This window comes from Mirounga angustirostris, unplaced genomic scaffold (assembly GCF_029215605.1).
Source record: "Mirounga angustirostris isolate CCGP_5_RB_7025 unplaced genomic scaffold, mMirAng1.0.hap1 SCAF_5, whole genome shotgun sequence".
NCBI lineage: Eukaryota > Metazoa > Chordata > Mammalia > Carnivora > Phocidae > Mirounga > Mirounga angustirostris.
In genome coordinates, this window is record NW_026991713.1 from 141,786,152 (window position 1) to 141,804,674 (window position 18,523).

Sequence of the window (18,523 nt, forward strand, 5' to 3'; positions counted from 1 at the left end):
ACTCACCTTGAGAGACCACAAGCTCTGTGGGCCCAGCTGTCCACCCCCACCCCAGCCTGCCCCTCTGAGCCCACTGGCAGAGGACTGGGAGGAACCTGGAGACCCAAGGTTTGGGGCTTTGTTCCTTTAGTGACTTCCTGCCAGTAGGTAGGCTCCCAGGCAGCTTCTGAGCTAAGGAGAAGCCAGGAGCAAAAGCAAGCTGGAGCCAGGGTATGGGCTTTAGCCTGGGCTCTAAGGAGGACCCAAAGCCTAGATCCACCCAACACATGTCCTCTGAGGCCAAGAGAGTGCACTGGGGGGAGGGGGAGCAGTCAGAGTAGAACAGTTCTCTCTCCACCCCTAATAAATCATGTATAGACCCAATTCCTGCATTTCTCATTTTTATTTGACAGAAAAAGTTGCTCTTGCTGTACAGATTTTAAAAAAAACCAAAATGCCTTTAAGAAACGTGAAGAAAAGTTGGGGGAGGGGCCACCACCTCACTGGGGGGGCAGTAGGGGCCAACTAATTTCCACTCCTGCCCCTTCCTTCCAGGAACACCTCACACAAAGTTCCCAAGTTCCAAACCACTGCCCCCCAGGAACTCAGGGGTAAAAGGGGGCATCATTGCCTCCCAGGCCCTTTCAACTCAAGACCAGGGTGTCCCCAACTGTATCATCCCCTCCCGCAACTCCCATTCTCATTCCCACCCACCCCAAACCCCCCAAAACGTGAACCAGGAAAAACTCACAGAGATTAACATTTCACAGGAACAAAGAAAAAAGGGGGGGAGGGAAAGGAGAGAACCCTCCCCCAAGATGCTGCCAGGGTTCAAAGGGGGGGGAGACAAGAACCCCTCCCCATGGCTCTGCTGGGGAAAGGGGACACTCCCTGCAGCTCCAGAACTTGGGGTGTGGTGGACTTCCCCCCAGAAAGATTCAAGGAGACCTGCAACAGAAAAAAGGAATCAGTGCAGAGACCAGCCAGTGCTGGGGCAACTCAGAAGGGGACCAAGCACTGGAGTGTCAGGACAACGCACCTGGAGGAGCGGTGCCGCACAGGGCGGGGGCTAGGCGTCTCCCTCCTGCGCTTGTGGCCTGGGGAGCGACTGTCCCCACGCTGGCCTCTGCGGGAACCCCGCTCACTGCTGCTGCAACGACACAGGACACACATCAGACCACACGGAAGGCAACACCAACCTCTGGCACCTTTGGACCTTTTCAAAACTCTTCACACAGCCATGCTGGCCAGGCTGGGCTGGTTATTGACAGGAGGCCCTACCTCTGCTGGTCCCGTGGCGAGGGCTGGGGCGAGGGGCGGCGGCGCTCCGCAGGCGAGTAGCTGAGGGACCGAGAGTCTCGGAGGGAGTCTATTGGCTTCCGGGGGCTACGGGACCTGGGGAGCAGAGTAAGTCCCCATAGCACCAGAATCTTTCAAACCCACCAGCCGGCACTCAGGACCACCCCCCAGGTCCTGACCACCAAACCTCATACCACACAGGGCCAGCCTCAGACCCACCTTTGTCTGCTCACTCACCCATCCGCCCGCACACCATCCACCGAGTGCCCCAACTGGCAGGGCACGGGGTGCAGCGGGGGATGCAAAGATAAAGACAGTCCCTGCCCTTGGAGGGGCTCAGTCTGGTGGTGAAGGGAGGCCCACTTGGCCCCATGTATGGGAAGCAGCCCCACAAGGACCGATGTACAATGGGTCTGGGGACCCGGGGGAAGGGGATGTGGGGCAGGGATGGGGCAGGGTAGTCTTCTCGAAGGTGCTGTTTGAGCGGAGTCTTGCAGAACGAGGAGTTCACCAGGCGGACAAGGGAATTCCAGGCAGAAGGAACAGCATGTCCAAAGGCATGGGGTTCTCCTTAGACTGCAAGGCGCTGGGTATGGCTGGAGCACAGGGCATGTGTGGGGGCGGGCAGGAGAGGAGAACACAGGGCAGGCAAGGCCAGTTGGTGAAGAGCCTCACACGCCATTCCCGCAGAGGTGGGGCTTTATCCTGCAGGCCACAGGGCGTCCCGGAAGGATTTGTGGAGTGGAGGGAAGTAACCAGATGTGCGTTTTAGAAAGATCCCTCTGGCTACGTGTGGAAGAGAATGGCGTGGAGGCAGGGAGACAGGGAAGAGGCTGTGGACAGAGTCGGGAGAAGATGACGGTGGCCAGACCGGAGCCCTGGCAGTAGCAATGGGGAGATTTAAAAGCTTGTATCCCTGGGACCTGGGAGCAGGGAACAGGCTGCATGTCAGGGGCAGGGAGAGGAAGGTACCTAGGACTCCACAACTCTGACTGGAGCACCCACTTGGACGGTGCAGCCCTCTGCCACAACAGGGCACAGCGAAGGCGGTAGGGAGAGCAGAACCCAACTCCTCCCACCTAACCAGACGCCACAGTGCACCTGAGACTCCCAGCAGGGATCTCACACCCAGGGTCTCCCCGCACCCCTTCCGTCTCAAGCAAGGCAGCACTCACCTCCGCTCGCCAGGGGGTGGCTTCTTGGGGCTTGCAGGTTTGGGCAAGGCCTGAGGGCCAGGCTTAGCAGGGGAGGGGGAGGAAGAAGTCGAAGAGGAGGAAGAAGAGGAGGAGGATGAGGAGGAAGAGGAGGAGGAAGAGGAAGAAGAGGAGGAGGAAGAGGAGGAAGAGGAGGAGGAGCTGGAACTGGAGCTACTAGAGCGCCTCTTCCGCTTGGCTGGGGTCGGCTCCTGAGGACGTCCCTCTCGAACAGCCTCCTTTGAGGCTGGGGCGGGGCTGGGTACCCTGTGGGAGAAGCAGAGCGTCACAAGGAGACAAGCTGCCCCAGCCCCAACCCTACCTTCCTTGGCCTGGAGGAACGGCAGTGGGGGAGGGGTGCCGCAGAAAGGCCCTGCGCCCTTTCCAAGCTGAGAGCCAGTGAGCGCATTCTCTGGAGAGCGGTGGCCCGAGCTGACCCAACCTCTGCTAACACAAGCAACAGGCTGGGGCCCGCAGCACAAGGGATCAAGGCTAAACCTCAAGAATGTCCCTGATGGAGGAATAAGGCCCCTGGGCTCAGGTGTGGAAGGCGAGCTGGGTGGTCTCCTTCCACGGAGAGCCACAGTTTGGGGAGGCCCCCATGTGTGCGGGTTGGCTGGGGGAGGGGCCGTCCTGCCTGGAGGCAGGGAGAGGGATGGGATGACCTCTGAAGATCCTTCCAGCCCAGGGAGTTCCTCTTGAGGTCTAACTGCCATCCCTCCTGCTGTAAAATTAAGTCCATTTCCTCTAGTTCTGTCCTCTGTAGAGATGGAAAACTCATCATTATCCTCTAGAGAATGAACCTTTGGAGACTTTTATCTGACCCGCTCCTCCCCCGCCCCAACCCCGCCCCCCCAGCATTCTCTTCTACCCCCAGCTTAAGGGTCAAGGTTCCCGTACCTCCTTCAAAGAGCAGAGAACCTCTGGATACGGCTTTTCCCTCCCCACCACCAACCATCCCCCCAAACCTGCCCCATACAATCAGCTGTAAAAGTCAAGCCCCTCACCTCTTCAGTGCTACCTCAGGTTGGGTAGGAAGGCTAGAGCCCTCTGAGTCGCTAGAACTGGAACCAGAAGAGGAGGAGGAGGAGGAAGACGATGATGATGACGACGAAGAGGAGGAGCTGGAGGAGGAGGAGGAGGAGGAACTCCGCCGCTCCTTTGCCGGCTGCAGGGCGGCCAACGGGGAAGGCTGCTGGGCCCCCGTGGAGGCAGGTGGTTCCCCACCCTCAGGATGGGACATCCCAGGGACAGGGCCAGAGAGCATGCCATTGTGGTCACCAGCAGAGGACGTGGTCTTGGCCACTGTCCCAGAGGAAAGGGACTGAGACCCTACTACAGGGGTGGTCTGGGAAAGCAAAGCTCGGGACTGGTCAGAAAAAGCAGATGGCACAGGGGACCTAGGTCTATCCTGAGCTGGAGGAAGAACACACTGTGAGGGAGCCTGGACCATTCTAGAGGCAGGAGAGGGAGCCCGCTCAGAGGTCATTCTAGACTGGCTCAGGGCAGATGGTGGGGTTCTGGAGCCTGGGCCTCCCGGCGGGGTTCTTGATCTGGCTCTGTCAAGAAGCGGTGGTGAGGTTCTGCCACTAACGCGCTCGTAGGCAGAGAGGGGCACCCTGGGGCTGGTAAGGTTTGCACCAGACAAGGCTGGAGCCATTCTAGCACTGGTGAGGCTTGCAGGTGCCAAGGCAGGAGGGGTTCTTGAACTGGCAATATTCACAGGAGCTGTGGCATGTGCAGATCTAGGACCCACCAGGTTTGCAGGGGCTGCGGCCTGGGGTGTTCTGGAGCTGGAGGGATAATTTGCAGCAGTTGGGGGTGTGCCAGAGCCGGTGAGACTCAAAGCTGCCAAAGCAGCTGGGGTTCTGGCTCCTGCTAGGTTCACAGCTGGGGCTGTAGGGGTGCGAGGGTCAGCAAGGTTCACAGCAGAAGGTGCCACTGCTGTTCTGGGGCTGGCCAAGTTCATGGCTGCTGCTGCAGCTGGTGTTCTCGAGTCAGCCAGGTTCACTGCTGTTGGTATGGCAGGTGTCCTGGCACTGGCCAGATTCATGGCTGCTGCAGAGGCTGCAGGAATCCTACTGGCAAGGCTTGCAGCTGGGGCTGTTCTGAGACTCATGAGAGGCACTGGAGCTGGAACCTGGGACATTCTTGCAGCAAGGCCAGCAGCAGACATGGATGGAGGCGGCCGAGCAGTGCCAAGACTGATGGCTGTCAGGGCAAGTGCAATTCTAGACTGTGCATGATTTTCTGGCACAGATGTTCTTGGGTGATCAGGAATTCGGGGACCTGGACCATCCATCATGGAGCCACCAGCTTGCTGCAGGACAGACATGGGTGTTCTAGAGCTGCCAAGGGGTTCAAGCATTCCAGGTGATCGACAGCGGTCCAGAGGTGTTGGTGACATGCTAGGACGACTGAAGCAGCTCATTCTGGAACTATTGAGTGCTACTGGAGGTGTCCGAGAACCAGAATGATTCCTTGTTGCTGGAGGACTAGCAGAACGTGAACGATCAGAACTACTTCCAGATGCAGAACGCCTTCGGATGGCAGGAGGAGATCTTGTTAAGGACCGTTTGCCCCGAGTTGTTCGCGGAGTACGGGATCTAGAACGGCGGCGGATAGGAAGTGGAGAGCGACTTCGAGAACGTTTGCGTGGCAACAGTGGGGTCCGAGACCTAGAGCGGCGCCGAATAGCTGGAGGTGTTCGGGACCGAGATCGGCGGCGTGTCACCGGAGAGGTTCGAGAGCGGGACCTCCTTCGAGTTACTGGAGATGTGCGAGATCTAGATCTTCTACGGGCGACGGGGGATGTTCTGGATCTCGACCTTCTGCGAGTGATAGGAGAAGTTCTGCTTCGAGATCGCCTCCTGGTTACTGGTGGAGTCCTAGATCTAGACCTTCTTCGGGTCACTGGTGGAGTTCTAGAACGGGAGCGCCGGCGTGTCGGTGTTCTGGACCTTGAACGACGGCGGGTTACCGGTGGTGTTCTAGACCTGGATCGCCTTCGACTCACTGGAGATGCTCTGGATCGAGATCTTCGTCGAGTCACTGATGTCCTGGACCTTGATCGTCTCCGACTGACTGGTGAGGTTCTAGACCTGGACCTACGGCGGCTGACCAGAGGTGTTCTGGACCGGGATCGCCGGTGAGTGGCAGGAGAGGCCCTAGACCTTGAACGTTTCCATGGGGCTGGTGAGGTACGTGAGCGGGACCGCTTCCGACTGGTCGGGGGTGTCCGCGAACGGCCTCTTCGGCGTCGGGAAGAAGTTCGGGAACTCTCCTGCCGGGCGGGAGACCTTGAGTGGTAACCAGAGCCTCCTCTCCGCCGACGAGTGACCCGAGACCTTGACCGGCTCCGCTGTCTTCTCCGAGAGGTTGACTGAGAAGATCCAGACCTATCTCGACGTCTAGTTGTTCTGGTTTTCTCCCTCCTTGAACGGGAACGGGACCTCTGGAGCCCACGGGGCTTTGGTGACGGAGAACGGCCTCTCCTTGAAGTTGTCTTAGCACGTGGGGATGAAGCTGAGCGCCGGCGGCGTGAGGATCTTGACTTTTCAGCTGGCTCTGGGGAAGAGACTGAAGGACTTCTTCGGCGTCTTGGGGGAGTTCTAGAACGGGTTTCCGGTGAGGATGATGCAGAGCGGCTTCTTCGAGAGAGTCTGGCCTTCCTAGTCAGCTCAGGAGAGGATCGAGAGCTGCGACGGCGAGGTGGAGTACGGGACTTGGTCTTGGGCTCCGGTGAGGACCTAGAGCTTCTTCTAGCAGTTCTGGATTTGGGTGGGTGTTCTGGAGACGACTCTGAACTGCTGCTTCCTTCAGGAGAAGGGCCTCTGCCTTTGCTTGATGAACCTGACCTGCTTCGTCTGGGAAGAGCACGAAGGGCAGGAGCCTTGGGTTCAGGAGAGGAATCAGAACCACTCTGTGCCCTGGGTGCTGCTCGTGGCTTATCTTTAACTTCAGGAGATGAGCCAGATCTACTGCGCCGAGGAGAAGGTCGGGATTTGCTCTCGACCTCTGGAGATGAGCCAGAGCGACTCCTTTCTCTAAGCGGTACTCGTGTCTTAGCTTTAGAATCTGGAGAAGAGTCTGATTCACTTCTTTCTTGAGGGGATGCACTTGGTTTCCCATCAAGTTCTTGAGAAGATCCAGATCGACTTCTCTGACCAAGAGGAGTCCTAGCCACAGCCTTCTGTTCAACTGATGATTCTGACCCACTTCTCTCTCTCTGGGGGGTAAGACACTTGTTGTTGAGCTCTGGGGATGATGGTGAACGACTTCTTGGCCTAGGAGTCTGAGGCAAAGCTTTTGGTTCTGGAGAAGAATCACATTCGCTTCTCCCCCTGGATGGTGTTCTAGGTATATCTTTCATTCCAGGAGAGGACCCAGATAAGCTGTGTCTTGAGGGAGTCCCAGACCCATCTCTAAGTCCTGGAGAAGACCCAGACCTGCTTCTCCTCGAAGGGGTTCTGGGTAAGCCATCTTTCAGTTCAGGAGATGCAGAGCTACTTCTTTCCCTTGATGGTGTTCTGGGTACTGCATCAAGTACCGGTGAAGAAATACTCTGATATGAAGACATTCCTGCTTTTCCCACTGCATCTGGGGATAACTCAGAACTACTGTGTCTAGAGGACCTTGTTGATTGTTCCTTCAGATCTACAAATGGATCTGTCTCCAGCTGATTAGGAAAAGATCCATTCAGATCTTCTTTAACTTCAGGAGAAAATCCAGTATTCATTTCTGCAACAGGACCTGAGTTTCTAAATTCTAAAGGTAATCCAAAACTATTCTCCCTCGGGGGAGAATTAGACAGTTCTTTATGTTCTGGAGAAAAATGTGGCCCACTCCAAGTTGAGGCCACTGCAGGGACTTCTACTTCCAAAGAAGTCTGCGACTGGCTTTGGTCAACAGTTAAAGACACAGTGGGTCTTTCTTCTATTTCAGGAGATGATTCAAAGTTACTTCCAGCCACTTCTTTAAGTTCCGGAGACAAATGGGAGGGGACCTGGTTTGAGGATTCTTCAGATTTCTCTACCACCTCCATTAATTCATCATCTTGGCTTGGCTTAGCTAACGCACTTTGGTCTTTTGTATCTGGAGATGATCCAACACCACCACCTCTTTCCCTTGATGGGGTTTTAGGAGTCTCTCTGAGTACTGGTGGGGAATCAGGCTTATCCTGCACTGGAAGAGGACTTGATTTGTCTCTTGGTCTAGGAGATGACACAGTAATATCCTCCTGAAGGAGTAAGCCTGTTCTCTCTTTCGATTCAGAAGGCTCCAATCTACTCTGCCCCAGAAGAGATTTAGAGTCCATTGCAGGATATAGGGTAGAGTCAGACTGAGACTTGCTCTGCTCAGGAGACATTACAGATTTTAGCCTAGGACTGGATAATTCGCTTCTTTCTTGTCTTGCTGGAGATTTGGGTGCCAGCTCAGTGATTGGAGATGAGGACCTGGACCAGCCACCCTTAAGAGGTGTCTGAGATGTGCTCTGCAGAGATGGAGACTCAGAGTGACTCTGTTTCATTTCTGGACTTGAAGCATCAGATCTAGAGTCTGGTGAAGTTTGAGATTGTCCTTTCTGTTGCAAAGAGGAGGTGGCAAAACACAGCTCTCCTGGTGGTGTGCTAGACTTTACTCCTGGACAGAGAGAGAAGAATCCAGAACTTTGTGCTGATGAGTCTCTAGACTTCTCTTGGGAACATGGTGACTTCGATCCACAAATATCGTGTCCCGATGGAGTTTGGGGCTTTACTTTAGGGCATGGAGAAGTAGATCCTGAGTGACTTTGTCTTGGTGGCATTCCAGGTTTCACTTTGGTATCTGGTGAGGAGGACCTAGAATGGCTTTGTCTTTGCAACAGTCTAGATTCCACCTTGGAGCAAGGAGACTCTGATCTGCTTTCCCTTGGAGGTGTTTTGGATGTCACCCTGCTAGGACTTGGAGAAGAGGAGCCAGAACAGCTCTGGATTGGTGACGTTACTGCCTTCACTTTGGGTTGTGGAGACGACGACTCAGATCGGCTCCGTCTTGGAGATGTGCTTGATTTCACTCTAGGAGGGGAGAACCCAGAGCAGCTATGTCTCGAAGGGGTTGTAGATTTCATCTCAGGGTCAGGTGATTCTGAACAGCTCTGCATTTGTGGTGTGGCAGATTGTTCATTTGCCTGGGGACTTGTTACAGACCCTTGCCTTGGTGGCGTTCCAGACTTCGTTTTAGGTTGAGGAGATGAACTGGAACAACTCTGTCTTGATGGTGTTTTAGATTTCTGATTAGAAGGAGGAGAAGAACCAGACCGACTTCGCCTTGGTGGTGTTCTAGATTTAGCTTTTGGTTGGGATGATCCAGAGCGACTGCGCCTTGGTGGTGTCCGAGACTTTTGTTTAGGACACGGAGATGACCCTGAAAGGCTTCGCCGCAGAGACAAGCGAGATTTTGCTTTGGACCGTGGTGAAGAGAGAGACCTGCTCCGCCTTGAAGAAATGTGAGATTTTTTCATTTCTGGGCTTGAGTTGGACCTACTTCTCTGTGACGCTCTGGATTTGTTCTTCCGCTCTGATGATGAACCAGACCTGCCTCTTCTTTGTGGCGTTCTAGAGTGAGATCTTCCCCGTCTAATCACACTTCTACTACGAGATCTTCGTCTTGCAGGTGTCCTAGACCGAGACCGTCCTCGTCTTGTCGGTGTCCTAGACCGAGACCGTCCTCGTCTTGCAGGTGTTCTAGACCGAGATCTCCCTCTTCTGGCCGGGGTTCTAGAGCGTGACCGACCACGTCTGGCTGGGGTTCTAGAGCGTGACCTGCCACTTCTCCTGGCTGGTGATCTGCTACGAGACCTCCGTCGTACTGGTGATCGGGTCCTAGATCTGCGCCTAGCAGGTGTTCTAGAGCGAGACCTGCCCCGCCGGGCTGGTGTTCTAGAGCGAGACCTACGTCTAGTGGGTGTTCTGGATCGTGATCTGCGCCTGGCAGGTGTTCTAGAGCGAGACCTGGCCCGACGGGCTGGCGTCCTAGAACGAGATCTGCCCCTAGTGGCTGGGGATCTAGAGTGTGACCTGCCTCGCCTTGCTGATCTAGACCTGCCTCTTCTCTGGGTATTTCTGCTTCTGGACCAGCCTGGTCGCTGAGGAGACCTAGAGCGGCCACGTCGCTGGGGGCTTCTGGATCGTCCCCACCTCTGTGCAGACCGGGACCTACGCCACTGAGGGGACCGGGACCGAGAATGACCTCTCTTGGTAGGGGTTCGAGACCGAGATCGTCCCCTCTTAGTAGTGGTAGGGCTACGGGACCTCCCCACTCTTCGAGAAGGGGTATGAGAATGTGACTTATCCCGCTTTGCCCGGCCATGTGAGCGACTCTTGGATGTGGGAGAAGAAGAAATTTCTCGGCGGGACCCAGGAGCTGGTGCAGGTTTAGGACTTTCTGGGGAAGAGCTGGCATGTCGAGAAACTTTGGTAGGTTGAGGGGATGGTGGGCAGCTCTCTGAAGAAGACTGGGGCGGTTTCTCAGGAGACTTAGTTAGTGAACGGCCCCGGGGTGGGGAAGCCTCAGATGGGGGGTTCACAGGCTCCTGACTTAACGTAATTGTTGCAAGGGGTTGTGGGGAGCCGCCATGTTGCTCAGCAAGGAGCGGAGTGGGAGCAGGTGGTTCTGGGCCTGTGCTGCTCCTTTCCGGAGAGGGGCTAGGTCGAACTGCAGATCTCTAAGAGCAGGGGAAAAAAGTATGGATAGGAATGTAAGCACCAAAACTTCCCATCACCCGTAAGAGCCCAACACCCTTCCCAATGAAATTTTTCTCTGCACACCCCATTACACCAACTGGTCTCTTTCCTCACCATAGGCCGTCATTAACAAAAAGATTATACAAAAAGTGGAAAAAACACAAAAATATGGACAAGCTATCACTTTAAAACTCTTATTATCTAGGAAAAAACACAATGCAAACAACTAATGCATGGTATTTTGTAACCACCATAACAAAATGCCATGACATTAAAAAAAGGGCACTTTTTTAAAACGGAGAAACAAAGCGGTTTCCCAAAGTGGGAGGCACCTAACTTTACCCTTGAAAAAAATACTGAAAAGAACAAAAGCAAAAATTGGATGACATGATTTATATAAATAAGACTATGATGAACTACACAAAAGAAAAAGTAGACCAAGTTATAAAAGCTATAAACATGAGATTTTTGTGATCCAACTTGTAATTTAGAAAAGGAATTCTGGATGACGTGGAAAATGGACAAAAAAGCTAAGAATTTAGCGAAGAGCAATTTATGTAATAGCTGAAACAGGAAAGCATCGTGAATAGGGCTCAATGAGAATAACCACAAGATGAAAAGTACTGAAAAGACAGATATAGTAGTGTTTTCAAATTGCAGGCAGCAACCCAATGGGTTAAAAACCCTTAGCTACACCCAGCATTCAACAAAATAAAAAACTAGACACATTATAAGTACTACGACTAAATATAATTAAAAAAAAAAACTTCCCCAAACTGTACATGAAAGTATAAAATACTGACGTAAAACCTATTAATAAGCAGTCAAGTTTAAAACACATAATTCTAAAGAATTTGCCAATGTGAAAAAAACTTGGTAACTAAGAGAAATGCATTAAAAAAACTAAATTCACTTCTTTCAAAACTTCACTTCCCTCCTCTTCAAATACCAGTCCTAACCCTGCAACCCAAAAAACATCCATTAACTCAGTAACATACCTCCTTGTCTTTATCTTTGTCTTCATGAGGACTGCTAGGCTGCTTTGTAGAGGGCTCTGGGCTGCTAGGCTGCCCTATGTTGGTGGTACCTGGTTCCTTAGAAGGTGCATCTCCCTCCCCTCGACGCCCTGAAACAGGGGAAGGACTTCGCCCAGTCAAGGCAGTTGTATGCGTTTTTGCTGCTGCACTTCGAGACCTGAGGAAGGTAATTGAGGGCAGGGAAGAGGAAGAAAATCAGCTCAGGGGAGAACAGAGAACCCCCTCCCCAGCTCCCATCCACCTTTCCTGAATGTACAAACCCTCTTCCAAAAAGCCTTCTCTTACACATACGACTCAAATCACTCACATGGAAATTCAAGTCCAATTCACTTTGGTCCTTTTCTTCCCAACACAGTCCCCAAAAACGTTCTCCCTCTACCCCTTTACTCACCTCCCCCAACCTCCTCCAACCCTCCACCCTGCCCATTCCCTACCCACTTCATTCACAACTCACCTCTGAGCCCACCTCCTTCAGGAAGCCTTCCCCGATTAAGGAAGCCAGGGTAAGGATTCCTTCCTCCCCCAGACACCACGAACAAACCACCACCCCCCCTATTCTGGCAGTCCATATACATCAGAACAAAACAAAAAATAACAAAATAAACAAAAACAAAAACAAAAAAAAAAGAGAAGGGGAAATGTATATGTCTGTCCATCCTGTTGCTTTAGCCTGTCAGCTCCTAGAGGGCAGGGACCGTGTCTTCCGAATGGTCTGTGCAGCGCCTAGCACACCGTGGGCGCTCAATAAATATTAAATTGATTAACCCACAAGTCCCTCTCCCTCCCTTCCTCCTGGACCACCCCTTACCGACTGCGGGAAGTATCAGAAGAGGAAGCAGAATCAGCAGATGTTGAACGGTGGGCCCGACGGCTCTTGGGGGCTGGTGTTGTACTTCGAGACCTGAAGGAAGGCCACCACAACTCAGGGTTCTGTCACACTTGTACTGGATTCTCATCCATCTCTCAACCCTCTACCATCTGTCAAGGACATAACTAATTCTCCCCTATCCCCCCCCCACCAAGTAGTCTTCTTCACCTACTTGTTAAGCAAATTACCCTCCAATCCACACAAAGTCACTCACCGCTTCCGCTTCTTGTCCTTAGATTTACGTTTGCTCTTTGGAGTGGGAGACCTGACGAATAAAAGTAAGATTATTAAAAATAATCATCATTTTAAAATAAAACCAAAAGTAAAATGGAAAGAATCAGAGAATTAACAGTGCAAGAACTAAGAATTGAGCTACATTCCAAGAAACCCCCTAGAGAACAGGCAAGGCCAACCTGGCTCACCATTCCATGTGCCACTATGCCCTTTATGCCCCAAAAAGCTCTTACCTATGCTTCCGTTTTTTGGATTCAGACTCTGACCTGTTAGAGGGGGAGGAGAGGAGAAGAAAAAAACATGAACCAATACCTATGCCTGGACTCCTCAAGCCTCTCCAATCACTCCACATACTCCCCACCTCATACCTGTGCTTCTTCTTCTTAGAGCTCTTCTTCCTCTCTCGTCGAGGAGAGCTGCTCTCTGACCTGCTAAAGATGGGTTCAAAAACAAAGTCATTCTGCTCGGCTCCTTCCCTGACCTTCCCATTTATAATCCACCTCCAAAAGAGGCTTCTTCTAAGCGCAAGGAAAAAAAAAAAGTCTAACAGCACCAAGGTCTCAGACTTACTCTCCAAGAGACTTAAGTACCTCTAGCATAAAGCAACAAATCTCAAAATGAAAAAAAAAATCCAATTTAAGATGTTGCTGGTTAGTTCTTAGTTGGCAGAACTGCAGAATCAACCCTTCCCCACTGAAGAAACGTATTCATTCTCGGACTGAAATCCGAAGGGTAACTCCCTCTTCCCTGACAACTCTCACCTGCTTCCAAGAACTATTTTCTTGAGAAAGAAAACGACAGGATTAGTGCTCTGGCTATTAGAGTAACTTTCCAACTAACTTACCGTCCTCTATCTTTCTTCTTTTTTTTCTTTTTTTGCTTTGGGGTGGGTGAGCGAGAACTGCTGGACTCCCGGACAAGACTTGGAGAAAGATGAAAAGATGCAGGATGAGTGCTAAGACAAATTTTAAGACATTTCAACTTCAAAACAAAATCAGAACAGTTTGATAGGAAATAGTCCAAAAAACCCTCACAAAAACAAGTAACAGAGTACACAGAATCAGGAAAAGAAGCTGACATAGATTCTTGGCCTTGAGTACCTGTAAGGTTTGGGAGGCTCTGGAGCTGGTTGTTTAGCTTCTCGAGCACGACGCTGAGGATCAAAAGAGCTGCCATCCACATAGGAATCACTGATGCCAAAGGCAGCACGGAGTCGCTCATTTTTCTTCTCATTCAGTTCTGCCAACTGGTGAGTCTCAGTTACCCTAGGGGGAAAAAAGGCAAAGGTCAGAAGGAGTTAGCAAAGAACAGAGTCATATTCACACAATTGTAGGCAGCCAAATGGGCCAGGGAAAAGAAGATAAGAGCAGGGAGAATGTACAAGAAGAGAGAATAACAGAAGCAGCTATTCAGCGTCCAAAGGAAATAAGTGATAGTGAAAACACTCACGCTGGCCTCTGTCCTGGGGTCTCTTCCTTGCCCCCAGGGTTCACATCCTTCTCCAGCAACATGAGTCGAAAGGTAGCCACCTTTTCCTGAATTTGCTGTTCCTCGTACCTAAAGAACAAATCCCTTCAGGGTTAAAGTTTGACTAGGCACTTTCCCCAGTCCCGGGTTTACAGTTTCCTCATTCCCAAGAGGATCCCTTCCCTTTCCATGCACACATAAAAACTTTTCAACTCACTGTCCCCCAAAGGGCCTTTCTCTTAAATCTTTCTCATCTTTTCCTGTTATCTTCTCTCCACTTACTATAGCCTCTAGAACAGTGGATTTTAAACATGCTACACTCCAGGGGCCAAAAGAGGAAAGTTAAACAGAGTTCCAGGTGCTGCTCCTCCCCAACTTCAACAACAGGTATTTCCTGAGATTCCGAAAGTACATTGTGTAAGAAGGGTGCCACTGCTGAAGTTTGAAAACCACTGCTCTAAAAGCTCTTCTGCCTGACTGTGCCCCTTTTCCAAAATTTCATTTCCCTACCCAACTCATGATTCCCTCTTATCCAGGTATTATTCCAATTCCTGTTTTCCTGCCTTTGTGTACTTTCCAAAGCCTCAATCCTTCAATCCATTTACTTCCTCTTCTCTACCAATACCACCTGTCAGCTTATACCTTAGCTCTTCTCTTCCCTGGTACCTGCTTTCCCACCTCCCCTTAAAGCACATTTTTGTTTTTCTATGGCTCCCCTCTTTCCCCATGTGCCTCCACCTAAATAATTCAGACTCCCTGAGGCTTCCTCTTGTCACAGACACAGTTTCCTCATCTCCCACCTTGAGCTGTCCCTTAACTCCCTTCCATTTTCTAGCTCCTTTATCTCCTCCCCTCCTACAACTCCTCTCAGGCCTCTTCAACCAGCCCTAAGCTCCCTACATCCCACCTAATTCCCCCAGCTCTGCACTCACTCAGTGCTTGGCTCTCCCCCAGCCCTCCCCTCACCCCTGCTCTTCCATCATCTCCTCCAGCTCGAGGCATCGCAGCTCCACGCGCCGCTTGCGCTCGTGGTCCAGGATGTCAGGATTAGGCCGCTTCACCAGGGCAGCCTCCAGGCGCCGCAGTTCCTCCTCTCCCTTGTAGTCAGGCCGCTCACCCCGGCGGCCCCGCACCAGGGACAGGTTGCGCTGGACGTAGCCGTTGGTGCCGCTGCCCCGGGGCGTCGGCAGCCCGATCCCGTTGTACATGGCCCCGTGCCCGGGGGGGGCACCACCGCTCCTGAGGGGGAGCGGGGAAACACGGGTCAGGCCCCTGACCCCAAACTAACCACTTACCACCACCCAAATCCTTGTTCTCCTTCATCTATTTCAACATGAATCTCCACACTAAACCTCCTTTAGCTACTTAATCCTCCTGGTCTCCTAAAAAAACCCTTCCTTATCCTTCCCATACTTTCCATTAAAATCACAGCCCAGCTCTTACAACCTTTCCCCCCAAAGTGCAAGAGCTATTTCCATTTCTGTTTGCACCTAGATGTTCTTTTCCATCCTAAGAAAACAAGAAACCCGTTTCTCTCTAATTTCTCCACACTGCCTCTTTATTCTCCCTTGGCCCCAATAAGCACAAGTGTTGTCTCCACCAACTAATCTAATTCCTAACATCTGGTAACCTACTGAGGCCTCCAAACAGCGCACAACCACCACCACAGATCTGTGGCCACTAAGGCCCACAATACAAGTTCAAAGATTCTTCTAAGAACTGACCTGAGAACTTCAGACTACACTGTTATGAAAACAAAACAGACTAAACAACCCCTACATATTTGAACAGGTGGACGGATTGGTTCCTGACATAAGCCAAGTGTCCTGTACACCCTCACATTCAAGAATAAAGGCCAGTAAGCGTATCAGAAACACAGAACCTTGGATGTAGAATCCTCTTGTATTTTACCTCCCAGAGGTAAGAGACCATTTCCTGGATTCCAATTATCAATAAGTTCCTATCAACTACCTCACCTGGTATCTTATTCCTTTAATTTCCTTCCCATTGGATTTCTTACATGATTTGCAGCTCACCCGAGTCTCATTAGTTCCTCTTTAACATCACCTGTTTTCAACTCAATGCTCTGAATACATCAAATCAGCCTCCTCTGCTCCAACTGTTCCCATACCCTCTACATTCCTTGCCCTAAACTTACTCAGAAGCCCCCTCTTTATACCCCCCATTCACTAACATCAGTCAGCTTTCCCTATCAATACCCTGTATCTCACTTCCTAGAGTTTCTCTTCGAGGCCTGCCTTATCCCTCTCATCTTATCTCCGTGCGTTCTACCAAGTTCTATCCTCTCAACCTGTCCCTACCCCAGCATGGCTCTGAAGAGCCCTCAAGCTCCCATTCTTCTGGTTAGATTTCTTAGCTACGCATACTCTATTCCTTTTCCCTATTATATGCACTTTATTTCTTCCCCCATCTCATCCTGTCGAAGACAGCTTCACAAAGCATAAATGAGGGAAAACTACCCCCAGACAAAACCCAAGAAACAAGTGGAGAGATTAATAGATAAAACTGAATAAAAAGAAATGCTATCTTTTTAAAATTCCAGAATAAAAAAACAGCACACAAATACCTGGAAGAATGTACTAAAACAAACAACAACAAAAATAAGTATGGGAAGACAGTGAATGGAAGGAAAATTGCCCAATTCCAGAACTGCTTGTACCTCTATCCCCAAACTCTAAAGGCTGGATCCTTGCCCAATCCCAGTAGCACTCAAGAGGGCTGAAAACAAAAAGAAAACAACACTAAGGTAAAGGAATAACAAATGAGGCTAAATCTAGGAAAAGTAGAAATGCACATTCAAAAAAAAGAAAAATCTCTTTACAGCACAAGAAATCAGTTTCTCTATCTTCCAACCTTCACTTTTGTTTTCTCAAATACCAACCCTCCCCACTCTAAACCTAGGTCCTTCTTTGCCTCTCTAAACCCCACCTAATTTCTGCCTCCCTTACAGAATGCTTCTCACATACAATTAATTCTTTAGCTTAACCATTCACCCACACTTCCATACCACCTCACACAAATATCCTCCCACTCCCTTAGGAGGGAAAACCAATAGCTAAGGAAAGGGTTTTAAAACACAACGAATTGTAGAACTTTTAGGGAACAAGTCCCCCCCCCCCCCCCGCCCCGGGGCAAAACAGCCCTCAAAACACTAAAAGGAAAGACCAAAGAGGAACACCAACACACAGAAAAATCATCAAAACCAGGTAACTTAAACAGGCATTCTTAACTGGGGTCCACAAACTGTGAGCACTCAACCTACCCAAGCTAAAGTCAAAGAATAAATATAAGCTGCAAAGCAAGACAACAGAATTTTTGCTGGAAAATTTAATCACGACGCCAAACAAAGAGATATAAGGCAATCTGGAAATTCAATACTGAGATAAAAAAGGAACGCGCCAAAAACGAGGTGGGTATGCAGGAAAATGGACATAGGTAAGCGCAGTAAGGGGGCATTTTGGTAGCTGGGCGGACACCATGGAACCCCCAAAATTTTAAATAGTTCCAAGACAAAACCTAAAGCCACACACTTAAAAGACAACGAGACGCTCTTTTTGAGTTTTTGGTCCAGACGACATCTTAGATAAGCGTGAGTGGAAACGAAGGTTCATAAGGGTTGGGTGCCAAATAATCCCTGAGTCGGCGCCCAGCGTTTTCTTCCCAAGGGCTCCAACGGCCTCCCCAGCTTTAACACAACTTTTGAAAGACAACGAGTAAGTGGAAAACTAAAAACACACTTATGAAAAAGAAAAGTACACGGTCTGCCTTTACGTACCTGAGCTGAACACGTCTTTCAAAAAAAAAAAGAAAAAAAGAAAACCAAGGTTTGGAGCTCTCCTCTCCCCACCGCTTCGAGACCGACAGTAACGAGTCTGAAGGGCCCCAATATGCGCGGCACCCAGTCCCAGGCCTCCCTGCAGCGGCGGCGCCGCCAAGGCCTATTTTCGGCCTTGAGGCATGGGGGAGGGGGCTGCGTGGCGCCCAGGAGTCTGGGAGGCTCCGCGCCGGACCGCAGGCCCGCGGGAGGAACTGGGAAGCCGGAGGCCGGAGAGGTTCGAAGAAAGAGATCCGGGAGCAGGCCCCCGCCGCCGCCGCCTCCCCGCCGAGAAAATGTCGGAAGGGGCAGCCGCGGGAGGGCCTCCTCGGCCGCACGCGTGGGGGAGGCGAAATGCCGAGGCGAACGCTTCCCGTCCTCGTCGCGAGCGCGCGCGAGCCCGAGAGCAGTCGGCGGCGCGAGCCGTTGCCATGGGGGAGGGGAAGGGCAGTAAAAGCCCGCGCGCGACAGGAACCGAAGGAAGGCGGGGGGTGGGGGGGGGAGGCAGGCGAGCGAGGGCGTCCGCGTGAGCTAGGGGCGGCGAGCGCGCGTGCGCGCGGCGGCCTGGACCGTTCTCCGCGCGCTTTGGCCTCGCGCCGGGGGCCGCCGCCCCTCCCCCACCCGGCTCGCGCGCTCCCTCACCCTCTCACCCGCCGCCGCCGCCTCCACCCGCCGCCTCCGAGGGGGAGAGGTGCTGCCGCCGCTGCTATTCAAGCTCCCGAGTCCCTCGGGGCCTGGAACTGCCGCCTCGCTTCGCCGGTCCGCCCGCCTCAGCCGACACCGACGCCTCCTCGCTTCCTCAGGGGCCGCAGCGGGCTCCGACTGCGCCACTCGCACCCCGCCTGGGCCGCGCTGCACGTCAGCACGACCAACTAAGTGCGTCAGCA

General features: G+C 51.9%; 1 protein-coding gene across 14 annotated transcripts; it reads right to left on the reverse strand.

Annotated features, from left to right (window-relative positions):
* Window positions 1–363: 363 nt before the first annotated feature.
* On the reverse strand, window positions 364–18,504 carry SRRM2 (serine/arginine repetitive matrix 2). Of its 14 annotated transcripts, XM_045874768.3 has the most exons (16): window positions 18,287–18,498; window positions 16,482–16,540; window positions 14,768–15,040; window positions 13,784–13,891; window positions 13,435–13,599; window positions 13,179–13,256; window positions 12,703–12,765; window positions 12,568–12,600; window positions 12,315–12,365; window positions 12,041–12,133; window positions 11,194–11,389; window positions 3,479–10,176; window positions 2,454–2,738; window positions 1,261–1,374; window positions 1,019–1,129; window positions 364–927 (listed from the first exon to the last, which is right to left on the reverse strand). In XM_045874768.3, the coding sequence occupies exons 3-16, from the start codon at window positions 15,007–15,009 to the stop codon at window positions 918–920; spliced, it is 8,247 nt and encodes a 2,748-aa protein (XP_045730724.2). In that variant the 5' UTR covers window positions 15,010–15,040; window positions 16,482–16,540; window positions 18,287–18,498; the 3' UTR covers window positions 364–917. The 14 variants fall into 14 exon arrangements, 8 of the variants coding, with proteins under 8 accessions (XP_045730724.2, XP_064448450.1, XP_064448449.1 ...); XM_064592380.1 differs by lacking the exon at window positions 16,482–16,540 and having other exon boundaries at window positions 12,703–12,762; XM_064592379.1 differs by lacking the exon at window positions 16,482–16,540 and having other exon boundaries at window positions 1,019–1,126.
* Window positions 18,505–18,523: the final 19 nt, after the last annotated feature.